The following is a 15,190-nucleotide window of genomic DNA, read 5'->3' on the forward strand; positions in this document are numbered from 1 at the left end:
CGCCATGCTTACCTGTCCCTTCACCAGACCCAGGGGAGTTTTCACTTCCAGGGCCCCTTCCAAAAGAATCTCTGCTGCTGCTGAGTCAGGAGCTGCAGGCACAGCAAGTCCCCTGCCATGCCATTGCGAAGGGTTCTGGGGCAGGCTGGTGGAGGAAAGTGGCTACAGTAGATCCACAAGCAGAAACACTGGATGGGTTACACCGAGTGGGTTGGTGGAGGAAGAGAGCATGGAGTAACTGGGGAAGCCAAATCACTTCTTTCCGGGATACCAGTAGACACGTAGCCAGTTCCTCCCGCTGGGTTTCAGCCCAGCCTGTGACCGGGCCCCTGGCCTTCCCAGCCCAGTTCTTTGAGACGTTGGAACTAGCCCCTCTACGTGGCACCGGTTTCTTGTTGAACAACAGGAGCAGGCCACATAGGTGGGTTATTAGATGAGCCACTGCCATTCATCCCAGTAGGAACTGTGTGCAGGCCAGCCGAGCTGAGAACAGAGCCCCGTCACTGGGCTCTGAGAATGGCGGGGCCTGAGGCCTGCTCCCTTCGTTCCAGACAGCACAGAGCCCCATTCCCCTGCTTGCTCCCCCGCACCAAGCTGAAACAGGGCACGCTCCCTGCTGCAGGCAGGGGCTCTAACATCTACTCTCCTCTCAATGGCAGGAGGCCCCTCTGAGGATAAACTCTTGGCAGGAGATCAGATTGTGGCCATAAATGATGAGGATGTGAGTGAAGCCCCCAGAGAGAGATTCATTGATCTGGTCAGGTAATGAACTTCTCCCCCACCTCATCCTGGGTGCAGGGGAAACGGTGGGCAGAAAGGAGTGTTAGCACTTACATCTCTCAAAGGGCTGGAGGGGGTGATCCCAGAACCCCTAGCCAAGAGAGCTGATAACTGGCAGAATCTGGGCACCGCTGCAATGGAATTTGCACGGCTGCAGCCTCAGCAGCCACTTTCAGGTACTGCAGTGATCAAATTGGCCCTGTTGGAGTCAGCACTGGCTCAGCACTGCTGTAAGGAAGCGCACCTTGCCAGAGACTGAGTTAGCATGAGCAGGGCAGTACTGTGGGGAAGCCTACCCCCTGAAGGCTGGCACTGACACGCAGTTTGTTTGATTAACCTTCACTCACACCACACACTTGTCCACCTAAGTCATTACCCTTTCTGGCACCCTTCCGGCTCTGAGGGCTATGGAGCCGTGGGATTTTTATATAGGTCAGAACACAAGTGAGATTCGGTCCCTGCTGTGCACAAAGCTCATCCAGGAACCCCTCTCAGCAATGGCCTGAAACCTGGAACGGGTCCCTGCTTGCTCTCTGGAGAAGACCATGACTGGAATATGAAAGGCAGAGAGCTTTAGGGGAGATTCAGGCTGGTATGAGGGAGGGGAACTTGGCCCCTTCATCCTATCCCATTTCCCCACCAACTTGCCTATTCTCAGCTCTGGTGTCACAGCTGGGAAAGACCTAGGTGCTAAGAGAAGGATCTTTATTTCAGCAGGGGAATCCCCAGCAATCCTCACTTCTTTGAGCCCTGCCCAAGCCCAGGAGCCACACCTCAGACAGTTATCCACCTGGACTGTGTGTGTTTCAGAGCAAGTCATGCTGGGCTCTGGAATAGCTATGATTCTCTAGTTAACAGTCTATTCAATAATATCTTTATAGCAGAGTAAGAAACTACAGAGATCCAAACATCTCCAGCTGGCAGAGATGTTTGCAGCAGCTGTATGAGGCGCTGCCAGCACACTTATTACCTGGCACATAAAGCTGCTGTAGGAGACCGAGACAATCTGAGCCGCTGGCTGGGCAGAGAGTTTGCTATCTGAACTCTCAACCAGGCTCTTCCAAGTGGTGTTTTCATCCCATCGTTTCCATACGTGTCCTGTGTCGTGGGGCTGAGAGCAAACCTGTCCATTAACCTTCCCTCCTGTCCTCTCTCTTGTAGGAGTTCCAAGGACTTCATCATCCTCACTGTGCTGCAGACTCACCAGGTGAGCTCCGGGAGCCCCATGCTCTTGTAACACAGGGCTCCAGCTCTGACAAGGCAGACACAGTTTGCTGCAGGGCTGGGGAGGTCTGAAATCCAGGCCTATGCAGATGGCCATTGAACTAGGATGTGACCTAGAGAACATACGGCTGCTCCATCTAGGTCACACTGATGCTTCCGAGAGAGAAGCACGGTTTTGCAGGGAGCCAGTGAGTGCACAGGGTAAGAGCACTAGAGTTTCCCCTTTGGAGACGTGATCCTATGTTCTGTGATGGCCCCAGATGAATATGCTCAGCCTCGTTCTCAACCAACCTTTGTCCAAATCCCAGAAGTTCATCGTCCAGTCTGATCAGAGCAGCAGGATGTGCACGACAGAGACCCAGGAGAGGATACCAAGTGGCACTGCCAGCCAGAATGAATTGGCTGGGCTGTAGGGGCAGGTGCTGCAGGTCAGAACTGAGGGGCATTGGCTGGGCTGTAGGGGCCCAGGACTGGCACAGCGGGGGCAGGTGCTGCAGGTCAGGATTGAGGGGCATTGGCTGGACTGTAGGGGCCCAGGACTGGCAAAGCAAGGCTGGGCTTTGCACGTCAGGCTTGAGGGGCATTTCACAACCCTCTGGGGAAGCTTATCCAACCCTGCTCACCCTCATCATTCCTGGCTTTCAGCACTGATATTACCTCTTCCGTACTCACTGGAATTTATTACAATTGGATAAAATAATCCAGGAATAATCTCCAGGCTCCAGCATCCCACCTGAGGGAGAGGATCTCTCGAGCTCTCCCATCTCCTGTGGCTAGTAAGGCCATGAAATGCTCTCTCCATGAGAAGGAATAATAAAAATAAAAAAGTCCCTGGGACGACTGCACTCCCCAGGGTTCCTGGTGTGTATTACAGAGCCACCAGTGATGCCAGAGGGAAAATATTTGACTCTTTAGCCTCTGGTGAGATCTAACAGCAAATCTCAGCCTGGTGATTCCTTTGCCAGGGTGACCGTGCTGTATTTTCCTGTGTCTCATCTGGACCTCTGGATGCCTGGGTAGAGCAGGGGAAAGGGCCGTTCTTTTTAAAGCATTCTCCAAGTGGCTGCTTTGACTGTCTGCCCTGAGTAGCTTGCAAGAGCAGAGGAGGCAGTTACATATTCCAGCACCGTATCTGAAGCCAAACCTCACTGCAGTTAGAAAGGATGGACCCATCCTACCGCCAGGCTACAGCTGCCTTGAATGGCATTTAGGAATGCTGAGCACTGGGGAGCACATAGCTACTGCAGGACCAGCCTCCCCCAGCAGGAGTCGTCGTAAGGGGATAGCATAGGCGTGGTAGAAGGAGAAGAGCCTCCTTCAGTGGAAGTCTGTGGGGAAAGTGGTGCAGCGGTGCTGGGCGCCTTCCTGGGTTTCAGCCATAAATGCACATCTGGCATGTTTGTGGTCAGGCCCAGGACCCGTGGTGGACTTGGTGTGGTGACACCTGGTGGGAATCCCTTGGAGAAACAGAGCCACTGAGCTCCCTGATTCCTCTCGCCTCATTTGCATGCCATGCTTGCTGGAGACTCTGCCCAGCAGTGACAGGTCTGGCACTGAGTGGTGAAGTTGCAGTGGAGCGCAAAGAGCCTGTGGCCGTGGAACAGATTGAACTGTCATGCCACCAGCAGTGAAGGCAGGATGTCATTTCTGCTTTCCCGAATGTTTTGATCTCGGTGAGAGAGAGACGTGTGAGAGCCGCTTCCATTCTCTCCTGCTTTCTTGTTCTCTTGAAAGGAGGGTGCCACTGCCCAATGCTGCTCCCTAAAGAATGGTGTGAGCGCCGGCCTCTGACACAGCTTTTCTCCTTCCTCTGGAAAGCAACTGGGCGAGGCAGCATGTTAGCCCCGGGCCAGCCGTCTTCAGACTGAAACCTCAGACACCCACAAGAACGGCTCGCACCCTGCAGTACACCTTGAGAGAAGTGCTGTGTGCTGGTGACATGTGCCAGGCTGAGAGCTCCAGAGACTCAAGTCCTCTCTCTGAAGACCCAGGGCAGCACAGGCCCAGGGTGGATAAAAATCAATGATTTTGTTTTTAAATACAAAAATAGATTTTTTTAATTTAAATCAGATATTTTAATTTTGTCATTTACATTATAATCACTTTTTTTCTTTTTAAAAATAAACCTATTTAAAATGAAATCTGAATTTAACACAAACTATATTAAAAGCCTACATTTATTATAGTCTCTTAAAACATTTAAATAAAAAAACTTTGAGTTGAAAGCTGTCTTTCTATATAAAGAGAGAATCAGGGGAAACATCTAACTTTTGAGATCAAGCTTTATAAATATGGCACAACAGTAGCGTATTAAGGGCTTGGTTTGTTTAATAAAAATAAATTGTATATACTGGTTTTTGTGCTTAATTAAATTCTAGTTACCATTCTAATACAGCTTGAATCATGAGAAAAAATAGAGTAAATAGAATATGGTATATTGCTTATCAGGCTAAAAATGTATAATAAGAATCTGGAAATATTAAGCTAGATAATTGCTTAATTAAATGTGTATAGTTATAGTGTATCCTCGTAGGTAGCAAGAAGATGTACCAAATCTAGTGTAAAGGCTCTATTTTAGTTTTAAATCAACATGTTTTAATGATTCTATCAACCAATGAGAATTCAGTTATTTCTAAAGAAATGTGCAGTGCAAATGGAAAAATTGATTTAAATTGATTATTTAAATTGAGGCTTTCACCTTGATGTAAATCAATCCAACCTGTGCAGGCCGTTGCAATGCAAACTTCTGTCCCCTACCCCTGACAGTGTGACTCCAGACCAGGAGAGACCACCAGTAAAGGCAACACAGATCGGTAGCACTCCAGGGTTCCGTCCAGCCTGAGAGCTATGCCAAAAACTGATTTCTTTTTTTTTTTTGTTTTGTTTTGTTTCACTGGGTGTTTCAAAAAATCAAGAAAAAAATTATTTGGGGTCAACCCAAAATGAAATTTTTAAAAACATTTTTTGGCAAACTGAAAAGTTGAAAAAAAATTCTTTTGTATCTAAACTAAGCATTTATAGACTAATAGACTTCAAGGTCAGAAGGGACCATTATGATCATCTAGTTTGACCTCCTGCACACTGCAGGCCACAGAATCTTACTCATCCACTTCTATAACAAACCCCTAACCTATGTCTGAGTTATTGAAGTCTTCAAATTGTGGTTTGAAGACCTCTAGCTGCTGAGAATCCTCCTCATTTTTGAGCTATTTTTAAACATTTTGGGTTCTTGTTACAATTGAAGTAAGTTTCTAAATGAAAAGTGGTTAGAATCAAAAATTCAAAACATTGCAATTTTTTCTGAATTTTGTAGGGCTTTTTTTTTTTTCTAAATGAAACAATTTGGCAAAATCACCACAATTTTGCAAAATGTTTCAGTCAACCAAAATCTGCACTTTTTACGAAAAAAGATTTTGGCAAACAATGTTGCCGAGCTCTGGTCTGTGGGCCTGTGTGCTGAGCCTGTGAGGTTTTAGTGCCACAGTGATGCTTGTGAGGAGGCCACCTGACCACCAGGCCCTGGAAAGAGACCACCAGACCATTTCACATGGCCATCACCAGGCAATGCAATTCACTCACTAGCAGCCTGGACTGTATTTAGGAACCAGTGAATTAGAGGTGGAAAGCCACATCTGCAGCTGGTGTCAGTCAGCGCAGTCTCACTGACTTCAATGGAACTTCCCTGATACTCTGATCCAAAAGCTCCAACTCTCTTCCTCAATCAGTCTCCTCTGCTGCCACCCGGTGCTTGCAGACTCATACATTGCTTCTGCCAATGTGCCTTTGTACCTCCCCTCCCCTCTCCACACAGGTTCCTGAGGGTTCTTGATCATCATCAGGCAGGTGGAAACTCAGTGGGTTGTGATGGTGACCCCAGCTTGGGGAGGTGACTAGGACATAGACACCCATCATGTTGTTAGTGCCTCCAGCTGGTAGTGAGAGTGCACTGCAGGCATGGATCCATGACTGCTAACATGTACCAGGTGCTCTCATTCACTGTGCTGTGTGCCTCACCTTGCTACTATGAGTGCCATAGACATGTCACACAGAGGTGAGGTTTGTGTCGGATGGAGCAGCCCAAGGCATGCTAACTGGGCTTTGATTTAGGCAGCCATTTGCAGGTCCTTGTCCTCCCCCACATTCTCAGGAAACTAAGGATGAAATTTATGGCTGTTTCCCTCCCTGTGGATTGTGCCCATCCCTGCCCCAGTACCATGCCTACTCTTCTATGGGACTGAAGTGGTGGTGTTCCCTAGGGGGCCTGTCTCTCCAGCAGGGCATGTGAAAACATGAAGAATTTCTGCATGTGTTCTGTTACCTAATGTTATCAATGCTTCTCTTCTGCCTCTCTCTTGCACTGCCTCCAAGGAAAGTCTCTCTCTTCCCCTCCCCAAGGTCCAGCTTCAAGGACAGATGTTTAACACCCTGTGTTCTCTTTGCAGTCCCCAAAATCTGCTTTCATCAGTGCAGCCAAGAAGGCAAAACTGAGGTCCAATCCAGTGAAGGTCCGATTTTCAGAACAGGTCACGGTTGGTGAGACAGATCCAGTAAGTGCTGTTCCTCCTTTGTCCACCATTGCACTGATGTGAGTATTCCTGCTGTAAGTCTGCTCCTCTGAAAGATGGCTCTTGCTGGGCTGGTGCAGCAATTCCTGTGGGCCATTCCTGCCAGAGGGTTCTTGAATGATGCCTGAGAGACCTCTGCTAATCAACTTGTAAGTGGTGGACTGTGGTCCGTCTAACTTCACTTATAGTGGACAAAGGATTGTGATGTGTGTCATGATGGAGGGATTCATGAGTACAGGTAATAGGGCTGGCAGGTGATCCACAGCACTCTGCAGGAGTCTGATCTAGTTGTAAGGTCCACCTGTGTCCTAGATAAGCTTTTTGTGAAGGAGATGCAGCTGCTTTGTAGCTCTCTGTAAACTGGATGGGTAGACCGGTATGTTCTTCTCACGTTTACCCGTGGTTGATCAGGCCACAAGTGAAGGGGCAGGGTCTCTGTCTCTCAGGGTAGCATTGATCCATGTCAGCGTGTGGCCTTGGAACTACCCTGTGGCAGAGCAAAGCAGGCTGGGAGGTGGCTCAGGGCTATGAGTGCAAGGCTGTAGCTCGCTCCATGGATTCGCTTCCCCTGCACACATGCATAGATTGACTGGTTTCACTTGCAGATGCACCACTCCGGGAAGTAGGTAGTGACTCTCTCATTTGGTGAATGTCAGGTTGTATTCATGTGTGTGCAGTGCAGATTACAGTGTGCTGCCCTATGACAGGATCGCAGAGCACCTGACTATCACTCCAAGAGAAGCACGGAGTACATAGATTATTATTTAGATGCACCAGCAGCCTGTTCAGCGCCCTAAGGACCAGATAGCCCATAGAGAGAGAGCACAGACACCAACATTCATGAGGAGGCCCACCAGGCAGGGCTAGCTGAGCTTCTTTCTTTAGTTGTAGTAATGATTGGTGTCAACATTATACAGACATGGCCTAATGTCTGTAATAGGTTAATATTTGTTTAGTGGTGGTAAGAGGGTGGTTTTTTTTCCTGCTTGTTTATATATTAGAAATATCATTAGTGTTAAGCCTGACCTTGTCTGGAGAACTCCTTGGAGGTCTCTGCCCTTATGTGGCGGAACAGCAGGTGTTTGAGATTTACCAGATCTTTCTTTCTAGGTGTTCATCAGGCATTTGAGTAAAACAGGTGTTAACAAAAAACAACAACTTTTAAACAATCCGTATCCCCATCATCAGGTTTCATTTCAGTTCTCCAGTCATCCACAGGATCTCCCCGGGGGGGAAAAACGGATAGAAAAGATCTGATTTCTCATGTAAAGAGTGTGCAACTTTTTTTAACCTTGCAAACCTCCTTCATAAGGAATTAAAAAAGGGCACAAGCCCAATTTTCTTTCTCTTTACAGCTCATCCTAAAAACTTAAGTTGGTCCCAGGCCTGTTTAGTCCTATCAAGACAGTACACTTTAAGTGTGCTGTGCTTGCACAGAGAAGTCTAGCTCTGATAGGCTGAAGCACCCAGAAAGTCTGTCCTCTGAGCCAGTCAGACGGCAGAAGATCTGTTACGATATTTTCGTGATGGAATGCTCATCAAAACGATGTCACCCAGATCAGGCATTTGGTGTCAAAGAAACTGAATCCTTGGCTGAGAAGGTTCCCGTGAGATCAAGGTCTCTTGCTTCGACCAGGAGGGTGTTTTTCAGAGCACTGTGTGGGGTTTGGCGTTGACTTTAATGAAGAGTTATATGGTTTAAACCCCAGTGCAAAGGGCTTTGAGACTGTGCCTGTGAATGGGGCCGTTTTGCCTGGGTATTTCTGCATAGCGATGAGAGACTGTACTCCTGCGATAATGTTTATCCCAGTGATATCCCTTAATTGCAGAAAGATTTTGTTAAGCAGTGCTAGTAAAAATAAATCTTAAAGTGCTTCTAGCAAATTCTATTTTTAAGATATATCAATTAAGTAATTATCTGATTCAAACATTGCTTGCTAAATAAAATCATTCTTCGCTGTGCTGCCCGCATGAGATGTGCAGTTCAACAGATGGGTTCCTGTACAGCTTGAGATGGGCTGGGGGCTGAGATGGATCAAGGGAGATTCATGTATGTGAATCCACCAGACAGCTCTGAAATTCTCAGCCCTTGTGCTTTCAAAGAGCTCGACACAGATGCTGTATTTTCACGGGAAATTTGCCTTTTCTTAGTGCATAATTCTGAAGGAGCAGAGGCTCCACTAACTAGTATATCACTGACATTCTCTCTCATATTTCATGGGCCTCCCCTCTCACTCCCTCTCTTTCCCCAATTTCCTGTTCTCATGCTCTTCCTTTCACCCCCCCCCCCTTCTTTGCTGCATTCCCTCCCTGTTCCACACCCATTGGGGGTCTGCCTTTCCCCTGGCCCTGTTTGACAGGAGATGTTGAAGAAGGAAGCTCTCCTCCTCATCCCCAATGTATTGAAGGTTTTCCTGGAGAACGGGCAGATCAAGTCATTCACATTTGATGGCCGAACAACCGTCAAGGTGCGAGCCCTCCTCTGACCCCACAGGCCCTTCCTTGGCTTCTGTGTTTCCCTTATCACATTTGCTTGTTCTGTTTCCCAGTCTCCTGCGGCCTTGCACAAAGCCCGTTGCTGTCTGTGCACTGATCCCAGATAATAAATAGCATGTTTCCCTCCCTGAGTGCTGTATCTTCCATGGTACAATATTCTGCCCTTCTGTGACCCCCGTCTTCTCTCCCTCCCCCATTTCACCAGCCTCCACCTTTGTTTTGGGGCCCAGTGCTGAACCTGTTCCAGTCAACAGGAGATTTGCTGTTGAATCAGGCTGTCGGCATGCACTGTGCTACACACCCTGTTGTGCTACCCTCATGATCCCCACTCTGGCACTGGCTATGGCTCTTCAGAGCCAGGTCTGACATTCCTTCTACACAGCTGGCCTGGGGTGGGGATACATTTGCAGCATGGTATGTGGATTATTATTAAGCCTGTAAAGCCCATTAACAATAACAGGCTGTTCTCCTAATTCCCAGCACAGCCTTATGGTAAAGACACATCCCCTGTGTTGTAACAGTACTGACCAGTCAGCGATTTACATCTGCCCAGCTAATACTCTGCCTTCTGTCCTCCCACAGGTAGCTGAATGGCCCGAGGTCTCTTTTCTAAAGAGATGTCCCCTAGTACAATGAGAGATCGCTCCTTTACTGTTGCTGTAAAGGAGGTCCCCTTAGTCTCCCTTTGAGCTAGGTGCAGAATAATACATTGCTATTGCACAGGCCATTGTCTATTTAGCTAGTAGCTCTCAGATCACACTCTCCCAGGGTGTAGCCTATGGAAAGGAACACGGAGCTGGGCTGCATAACAACAGTGTCCTGTTATACCTGGAACAGCAGCTCTTGGACCTCCTGCAAACATGCATACAGACATTACCTGCTGGGCCCATGTAACCCTGCCTGTGTCTCTCTCTGGGTTACATTGCCAGGACGTGATGGTGACGCTACAGGACCGCCTCTCCCTGAGATACATTGAACATTTTGCCCTGGTCCTGGAGTATTCCAGCCCAGAGCAGAGCCACAAGTTCCTCCTCCTCCAGGAGAAGCAGCCCCTGGCCCACGTAAGCTTCTGAGCTGCATGGCTGGACACCTGCCACCAGGCCGAGCATTGTACTTGTAGCAGGAGGTCTGGTTCCATGAGGGTGGGGGTGGGGAGGTTTCTACCTAGGAGGAAGGAGCTCAGGCCTAGGCTGAAGGTGTAAGATGGAATCAGTTTGGTGCCATCAGTCACTGCTGGAAAAGGTCCCACAGGCTCAGTTCTGCATGTGGGAGTCAGTGCTCTGGGGAGGTCCTGATGGGGCTGCCCAGGGAGAGGAACATCTGTCATACATTCTCCTATGGCAGCGTGGAGATTCTTTTGCCCCCAATACTGGGAGAATTGGGAGGCCAGTGTTAACTAACATCCCTGGCAGAGCATAGGAGAGCTAGGCAGCTGCCTTCACGCGTGGTCAGGAGATGAATCCAGGACTGCTGGTTATAGCTGCCAGGCATGGTTCCTTACAGTGTTAGACCTAAATGAATGATATGCTTTAATCCTGCCCCGGAGGGATGAGCTTCTGCTGGGGCAAGAGGGGAATCCAGTCTACAGGTCCATCCAGCCTGGGGTCCTGGGGGCTCACTGGCCCTGGAGTGAAGGGCATTCAGACTCGCAGTTGTACTTTCTGGTTAGCTGATGCAGTGGAGACACTTTTAGTGCAACATGGGCAAGGAAGGGTTTCCACTGGCAGCTCCTTCGCTGTCAGGCTCCCACTGGCACTTCAGCAGGCACTAGAACCAGTAAGACAGAGGAAAGAGGCTGACTGAGGGGCCTGTGGGTCTGCCCAGATCCATGGGAGACTCAGGCTTGATACCTGGACTGGATAAGGTTGGGAAAGGCGTGGAAGGAAGCAGTGTCCTTAGCCCCATGATAGGGAGGGTGTGCCTCACGCTGTTCTGCAGCGCCCCCTCTGGCCAACTGAGGGGCAGTTCTGATGGCTTGCAAGGAGAGCCCGACCCATTTCTCCTTGGCAAAGGGCAGGGGCTTCCAGGACGGCTTTAGTGAGAGTAGTAATAATGTCATCTTCGGGCTGCTGTATAAACACTGGCTTAGTGTAACCGGGAATCCTCAGCATCCTTCTGGGACAGCCTCACCCGGGAGAAGATTAAGAGATGGCAGGCCACATTCCCAAAAGGCTTTCCATTTGGGCTCCAATTTTGCAGGCACAAATCCTCGATTGTAGACCTCTAACTGCCTGGTCTGTGGGTGCAGTCAGGTAGCAGGAGGTCTGAGTGTTAGTTTGTGCATCTGCACCTATCTAGTCGAATCTGATCTGATCTATGGGGTTGATATGAACTTGGTCTATAAGTGCCTACAAAACTGGGCTTGTAATGCCTCTATAACTCTGCCAGAGCCCCACGGCTTCTTGCAGGAATGGCCCTGAATGCTGTCAGCTCCTCTCAGTGAGGCTGCCTGACCTCCCTGGCAGAGATGGGCTGAGCTGTGAAAGTCTAATCCAGCTCTGAATTCCCTAGAGCTTCCATTGTGCCCCAGTGTACCAGTATGGGCAGATCTCAATTTCCAGGGTGGGTAAAGTGGGCAGGGAAGGACAGGGAACAGCAGGGGAAGGGGGCTGTGAAATGCACGGGGTGCAGAACTGGATAATGGACTGCTCTCCACTCTGCTGCCTTACGACAGCAACTCCTGCTTCCTGCCTCACCTGCTCTTGTTCATCCCCTGGGACAGGTGGTGCAGAGGACACATTATCAGGGGATGCGATGCCTCTTTCGTGTGAGCTTCTTCCCCAAAGACCCGGTGGAGCTGCTGCATCGAGACCCAGCAGCGTTTGAGTACCTGTACATCCAGGTAGGGGGAAGGACAGACAAAAGGTCAGGCCAGTGGCCGATAGAAATACAGCCTCATTGCTGTTCTCAGGTCACTTCAGTCCCAGCATTACCCAACGTGCTTTGCATTGCCCTGCCAGTGCCACTCAGAACTCTGGCAGTGTGAGCTTCCTGCTGGCAGTGCCTTGCCAGTGCCCCTCAGAACAGTGGCACTGTGAGCTTCCTGCCAGGGGTGCCCTGCCAGTGCCACTAAGAACACTGGCTCTGTGAGCTTCCTGTCGGCAGTGCCCTGCCAGTGCCACTCAGAACTCTGGCAGTGTGAGCTTCCTGCTGGCAGGGCCTGCCAGTGCCCCTCAGAACAGTGGCACTGGAGCTTCCTGCCAGCGGTGCCCTGCCAGTGCCAGCAGTGCCCTGCCAGAAGTAAATCTGGTCCGGGATGGCTGTAACGTTGTTTTCCTCCCCTGTGTTTGATGGAGATGTCTGATACCATGAAGGCTGGCAGATCGGCTGAGGTGGCAGATGGTAGAAGAAGAAGCCAGCCAGTCCATTGCTGTCTGCAGAGCAGCCGGCCTGTGCCTGGCAGCTCAGAGCACTGCCTTCCCAAGGCAGAACTATCTGACAGCAACACTGGGATGCTCAGGTGTTGTGTTTGTGAAGCAGCCTAGGGGCCAGCTCCAGTTTGATTCTGAGCGGTCTCCTCTCTTACCCCAGAGCCGCAATGACGTGATCAGGGAGCGCTTTGGGACGGACCCCAAGCCAGAGACGCTACTGGGTTTGGCTGCCCTCCATATCTACATCACCGTCTCCGCCACCCGGCCAGCCCAGAAGGTGTCCCTCAAAACTGTGGAGTGAGTCCTGCTCTCCCAATGCCTCCTTCCCAGCCCTGCCCCCATTCCCCAGCCATATATCTTTACCTGGCCAGGGGTCCTCCCTTGTTGCTGGGGCTCTGCAGGTGAATGTTTCAGGATGAGGAGATGTAGGGTGAAGCTGGAACACAGGTCAGAATCAGCTGATGGGAAGTGGGTTTGGCAGCAGGCCCAGCACAACGCTGTTAGGACACACAGAACATTTGCAAAGAGATGCCTGAAACCAGCAGGCTTTCATTACAAACGCCAGACCCAGCACAGGCTGGTGGAGAAGTTTGCTGTGAACCTGGATCCATTTCCTGATTCACAGCTTAGCGTCCAAAGCAGGCAAACCTGTTGGGGCTGTATAATTCCAGCATACAATTGTAGCGATGCCTTGCATTTCCCTGTCCCGGGTCATTTGAGGCTTCCAGATTATGTTTCAATCAATAACAAATTAGCCTTCACAGTCCTGCCCTGCCCGTCCTATGAGGTAGGTAGGTATTATCTCCTTTTCACATATGGAGAAACTGAGGCATACAGGGGTTAAGGGACCTGGCCAAGGCCATACAGTGAGTCAGAAGTAGACCCAAGCTCTCCTGAGTCCTGGTTCCCAGCTCTAACCATTAGACAATCCTTCCTTGCTAGCTGAAACTGTGTGGTTCTGAATGTTGCTTTGAAATCAGTGTTGGTTCAACCCCCAAATGCAATGGGTGCAGCACTTCTTGAAGGGAGGCCAAAGAATCCATTCTCTTAGCCCTGGCAGACCAAAACGGCCAAGGTTCAGCCTTCCTCACTGCTTGTGCCTTGTAGATGCTTAGCAATGGCTTTGGCTCCCTCTGTTGGCAAGAGGGTGCTTCAGTGTCCCAGTAACTGTTTCCCGCTCCTGTCTGCCTCTCCACTCCCATCCTTTGCACCCTGCCAGCTGGCTCCCTGAGATCAGCCAAATATGGCCAGAAGTAAGGAGCTGTGGCACATCAGGCAATGCCTGCAGATTGCGCAGGAGGGGAGGGGAGGAGAGCGCAAGCTGGGAACTCGTCAGTTCAGAATCATCTTCACCGCGGTCTGGGGTCAATAGTCAACCTGCAGAACGTTCCCCCTCCTCCCGTGCAGTAGATTGCAAGGCAGAATATGTGCCATCCCATGTAAGCAGGGGAGGAATAATCCAGCCATCATCCTGGACGTGCACTAGGCAGCCAGTCCTTGGCAGACTGAGGTTTCTCATCTCCACAGTAGGAATCCCAAAACTCTAGCCCACTTGATGCAGGCTGAAGTGAAGCGTATGAGCTATCAGACTCTGTGCTAGCATCACACTGGGAGATTGGGAGCCATGTGAGGCAGAGACCTTGTCTGTAAAGCACCTAACAAGTTAAAAATAATACACGATTGTAATAATGGTGGAATGAGAGAGATTTCTTCCTGTCTGTCCAGTCATTTGGAGTAAGGACAAGCTCTGGATTTGTTTGCCTCTCTGGAGTGGACTTTAGGTACTTACTGGTTTGGAAGCAGAAACCATGTCGTGAAGTGGGGGATCAACACTTACTTGGTTATAAATGTGGCTGGGTCTTTATAAACCAGCAGTAGCATTAGAAACCGTGGTCCAAATTCAGACCTGATATCAGTGGGTGAGGCTCTGTTGACTTCAGAGTAGTTACACCCACTGACTGAATTTGGCCCCAGATTTATGTCTTGCAGTGAAACCCTGCCTTGCTTCCCATCCCCATCCCCTACACCAGAACTCCCCAGCGGTCGGATCTGCATCTGACCACTTCCTGATTCATTCTGCTAAGGTAGCAGGAGGGCTTAGAGGAGGCCCACTGGTGTCTCAGAGCTGCTCCCAACCCACCCACACCTGCCCTCAGGTTCTGGCCATATGTATTGTTCTCCTCCCCCTCTGTTCTCTGTCACCTTCTCTCCCTTCTGAGCACCTGCCGTTCTCTCTCCTCTCTCTGAAGTCATTTCTGCTTGCAGGAAGGAGTGGGGGCTGGAGCCATTTCTGCCTCCTTCACTTCTGCAGCTCATCAAAGAGAAGAGCCTTCGGAAATCTCTCTCTCAGCAGCTGAAGGCCCATCAGAACCAGCCGCCCAGTGGCACCAAGGTAAGCAGAAGCCAGCGCAGCCCCACCATGGGTTCTGGGTGGGGAGTGCTGCAGCTGGTATGTGCCAGCAGGAGCTTTTATGTTTTTCACTTGCTATTAGTGTGCATGGCTAGCCAGGAATTCATGTTATTGTATGCAATTGATGTTTAAGTTCATTACAGTGTGCTGTAAATCCCTGGGGGTGAAAGCCCGCTTGCCTGCTCTTTTTCATTAATCCATTTGCCAGGGTGATCTGGATTTCACAGCAGTAAACGGTGGAGCATAGTCAGTTCAGATAAACTAAGAACCAACCTGAAACTTGACCAAAAAGTCACCAGTTTAGTTAACTTGGCTTTAGGATTATTTTCCCATTTTGTGCTTTC

General features: G+C 49.8%; 1 protein-coding gene across 3 annotated transcripts in view; it reads left to right on the plus strand.

Annotated features, from left to right (window-relative positions):
* FRMPD3 (FERM and PDZ domain containing 3) overlaps positions 1–15,190 on the plus strand; it is a 166,067-nt gene that overhangs the window by 109,678 nt on the left and 41,199 nt on the right. For all 3 annotated transcript variants that reach the window (XM_030575801.1, XM_030575800.1, XM_030575799.1), the window contains exons 4-11: positions 660–762; positions 1,942–1,987; positions 6,447–6,551; positions 8,930–9,037; positions 9,995–10,126; positions 11,788–11,907; positions 12,597–12,733; positions 14,702–14,828. In XM_030575801.1, coding sequence (XP_030431661.1) covers positions 660–762; positions 1,942–1,987; positions 6,447–6,551; positions 8,930–9,037; positions 9,995–10,126; positions 11,788–11,907; positions 12,597–12,733; positions 14,702–14,828 — 878 coding nt within the window. The remainder of the gene's footprint in view (positions 1–659; positions 763–1,941; positions 1,988–6,446; positions 6,552–8,929; positions 9,038–9,994; positions 10,127–11,787; positions 11,908–12,596; positions 12,734–14,701; positions 14,829–15,190) is intronic.

The sequence above is a fragment of the Gopherus evgoodei genome, chromosome 9 (assembly GCF_007399415.2).
Source record: "Gopherus evgoodei ecotype Sinaloan lineage chromosome 9, rGopEvg1_v1.p, whole genome shotgun sequence".
In the NCBI taxonomy this organism is placed as follows: domain Eukaryota; kingdom Metazoa; phylum Chordata; order Testudines; family Testudinidae; genus Gopherus; species Gopherus evgoodei.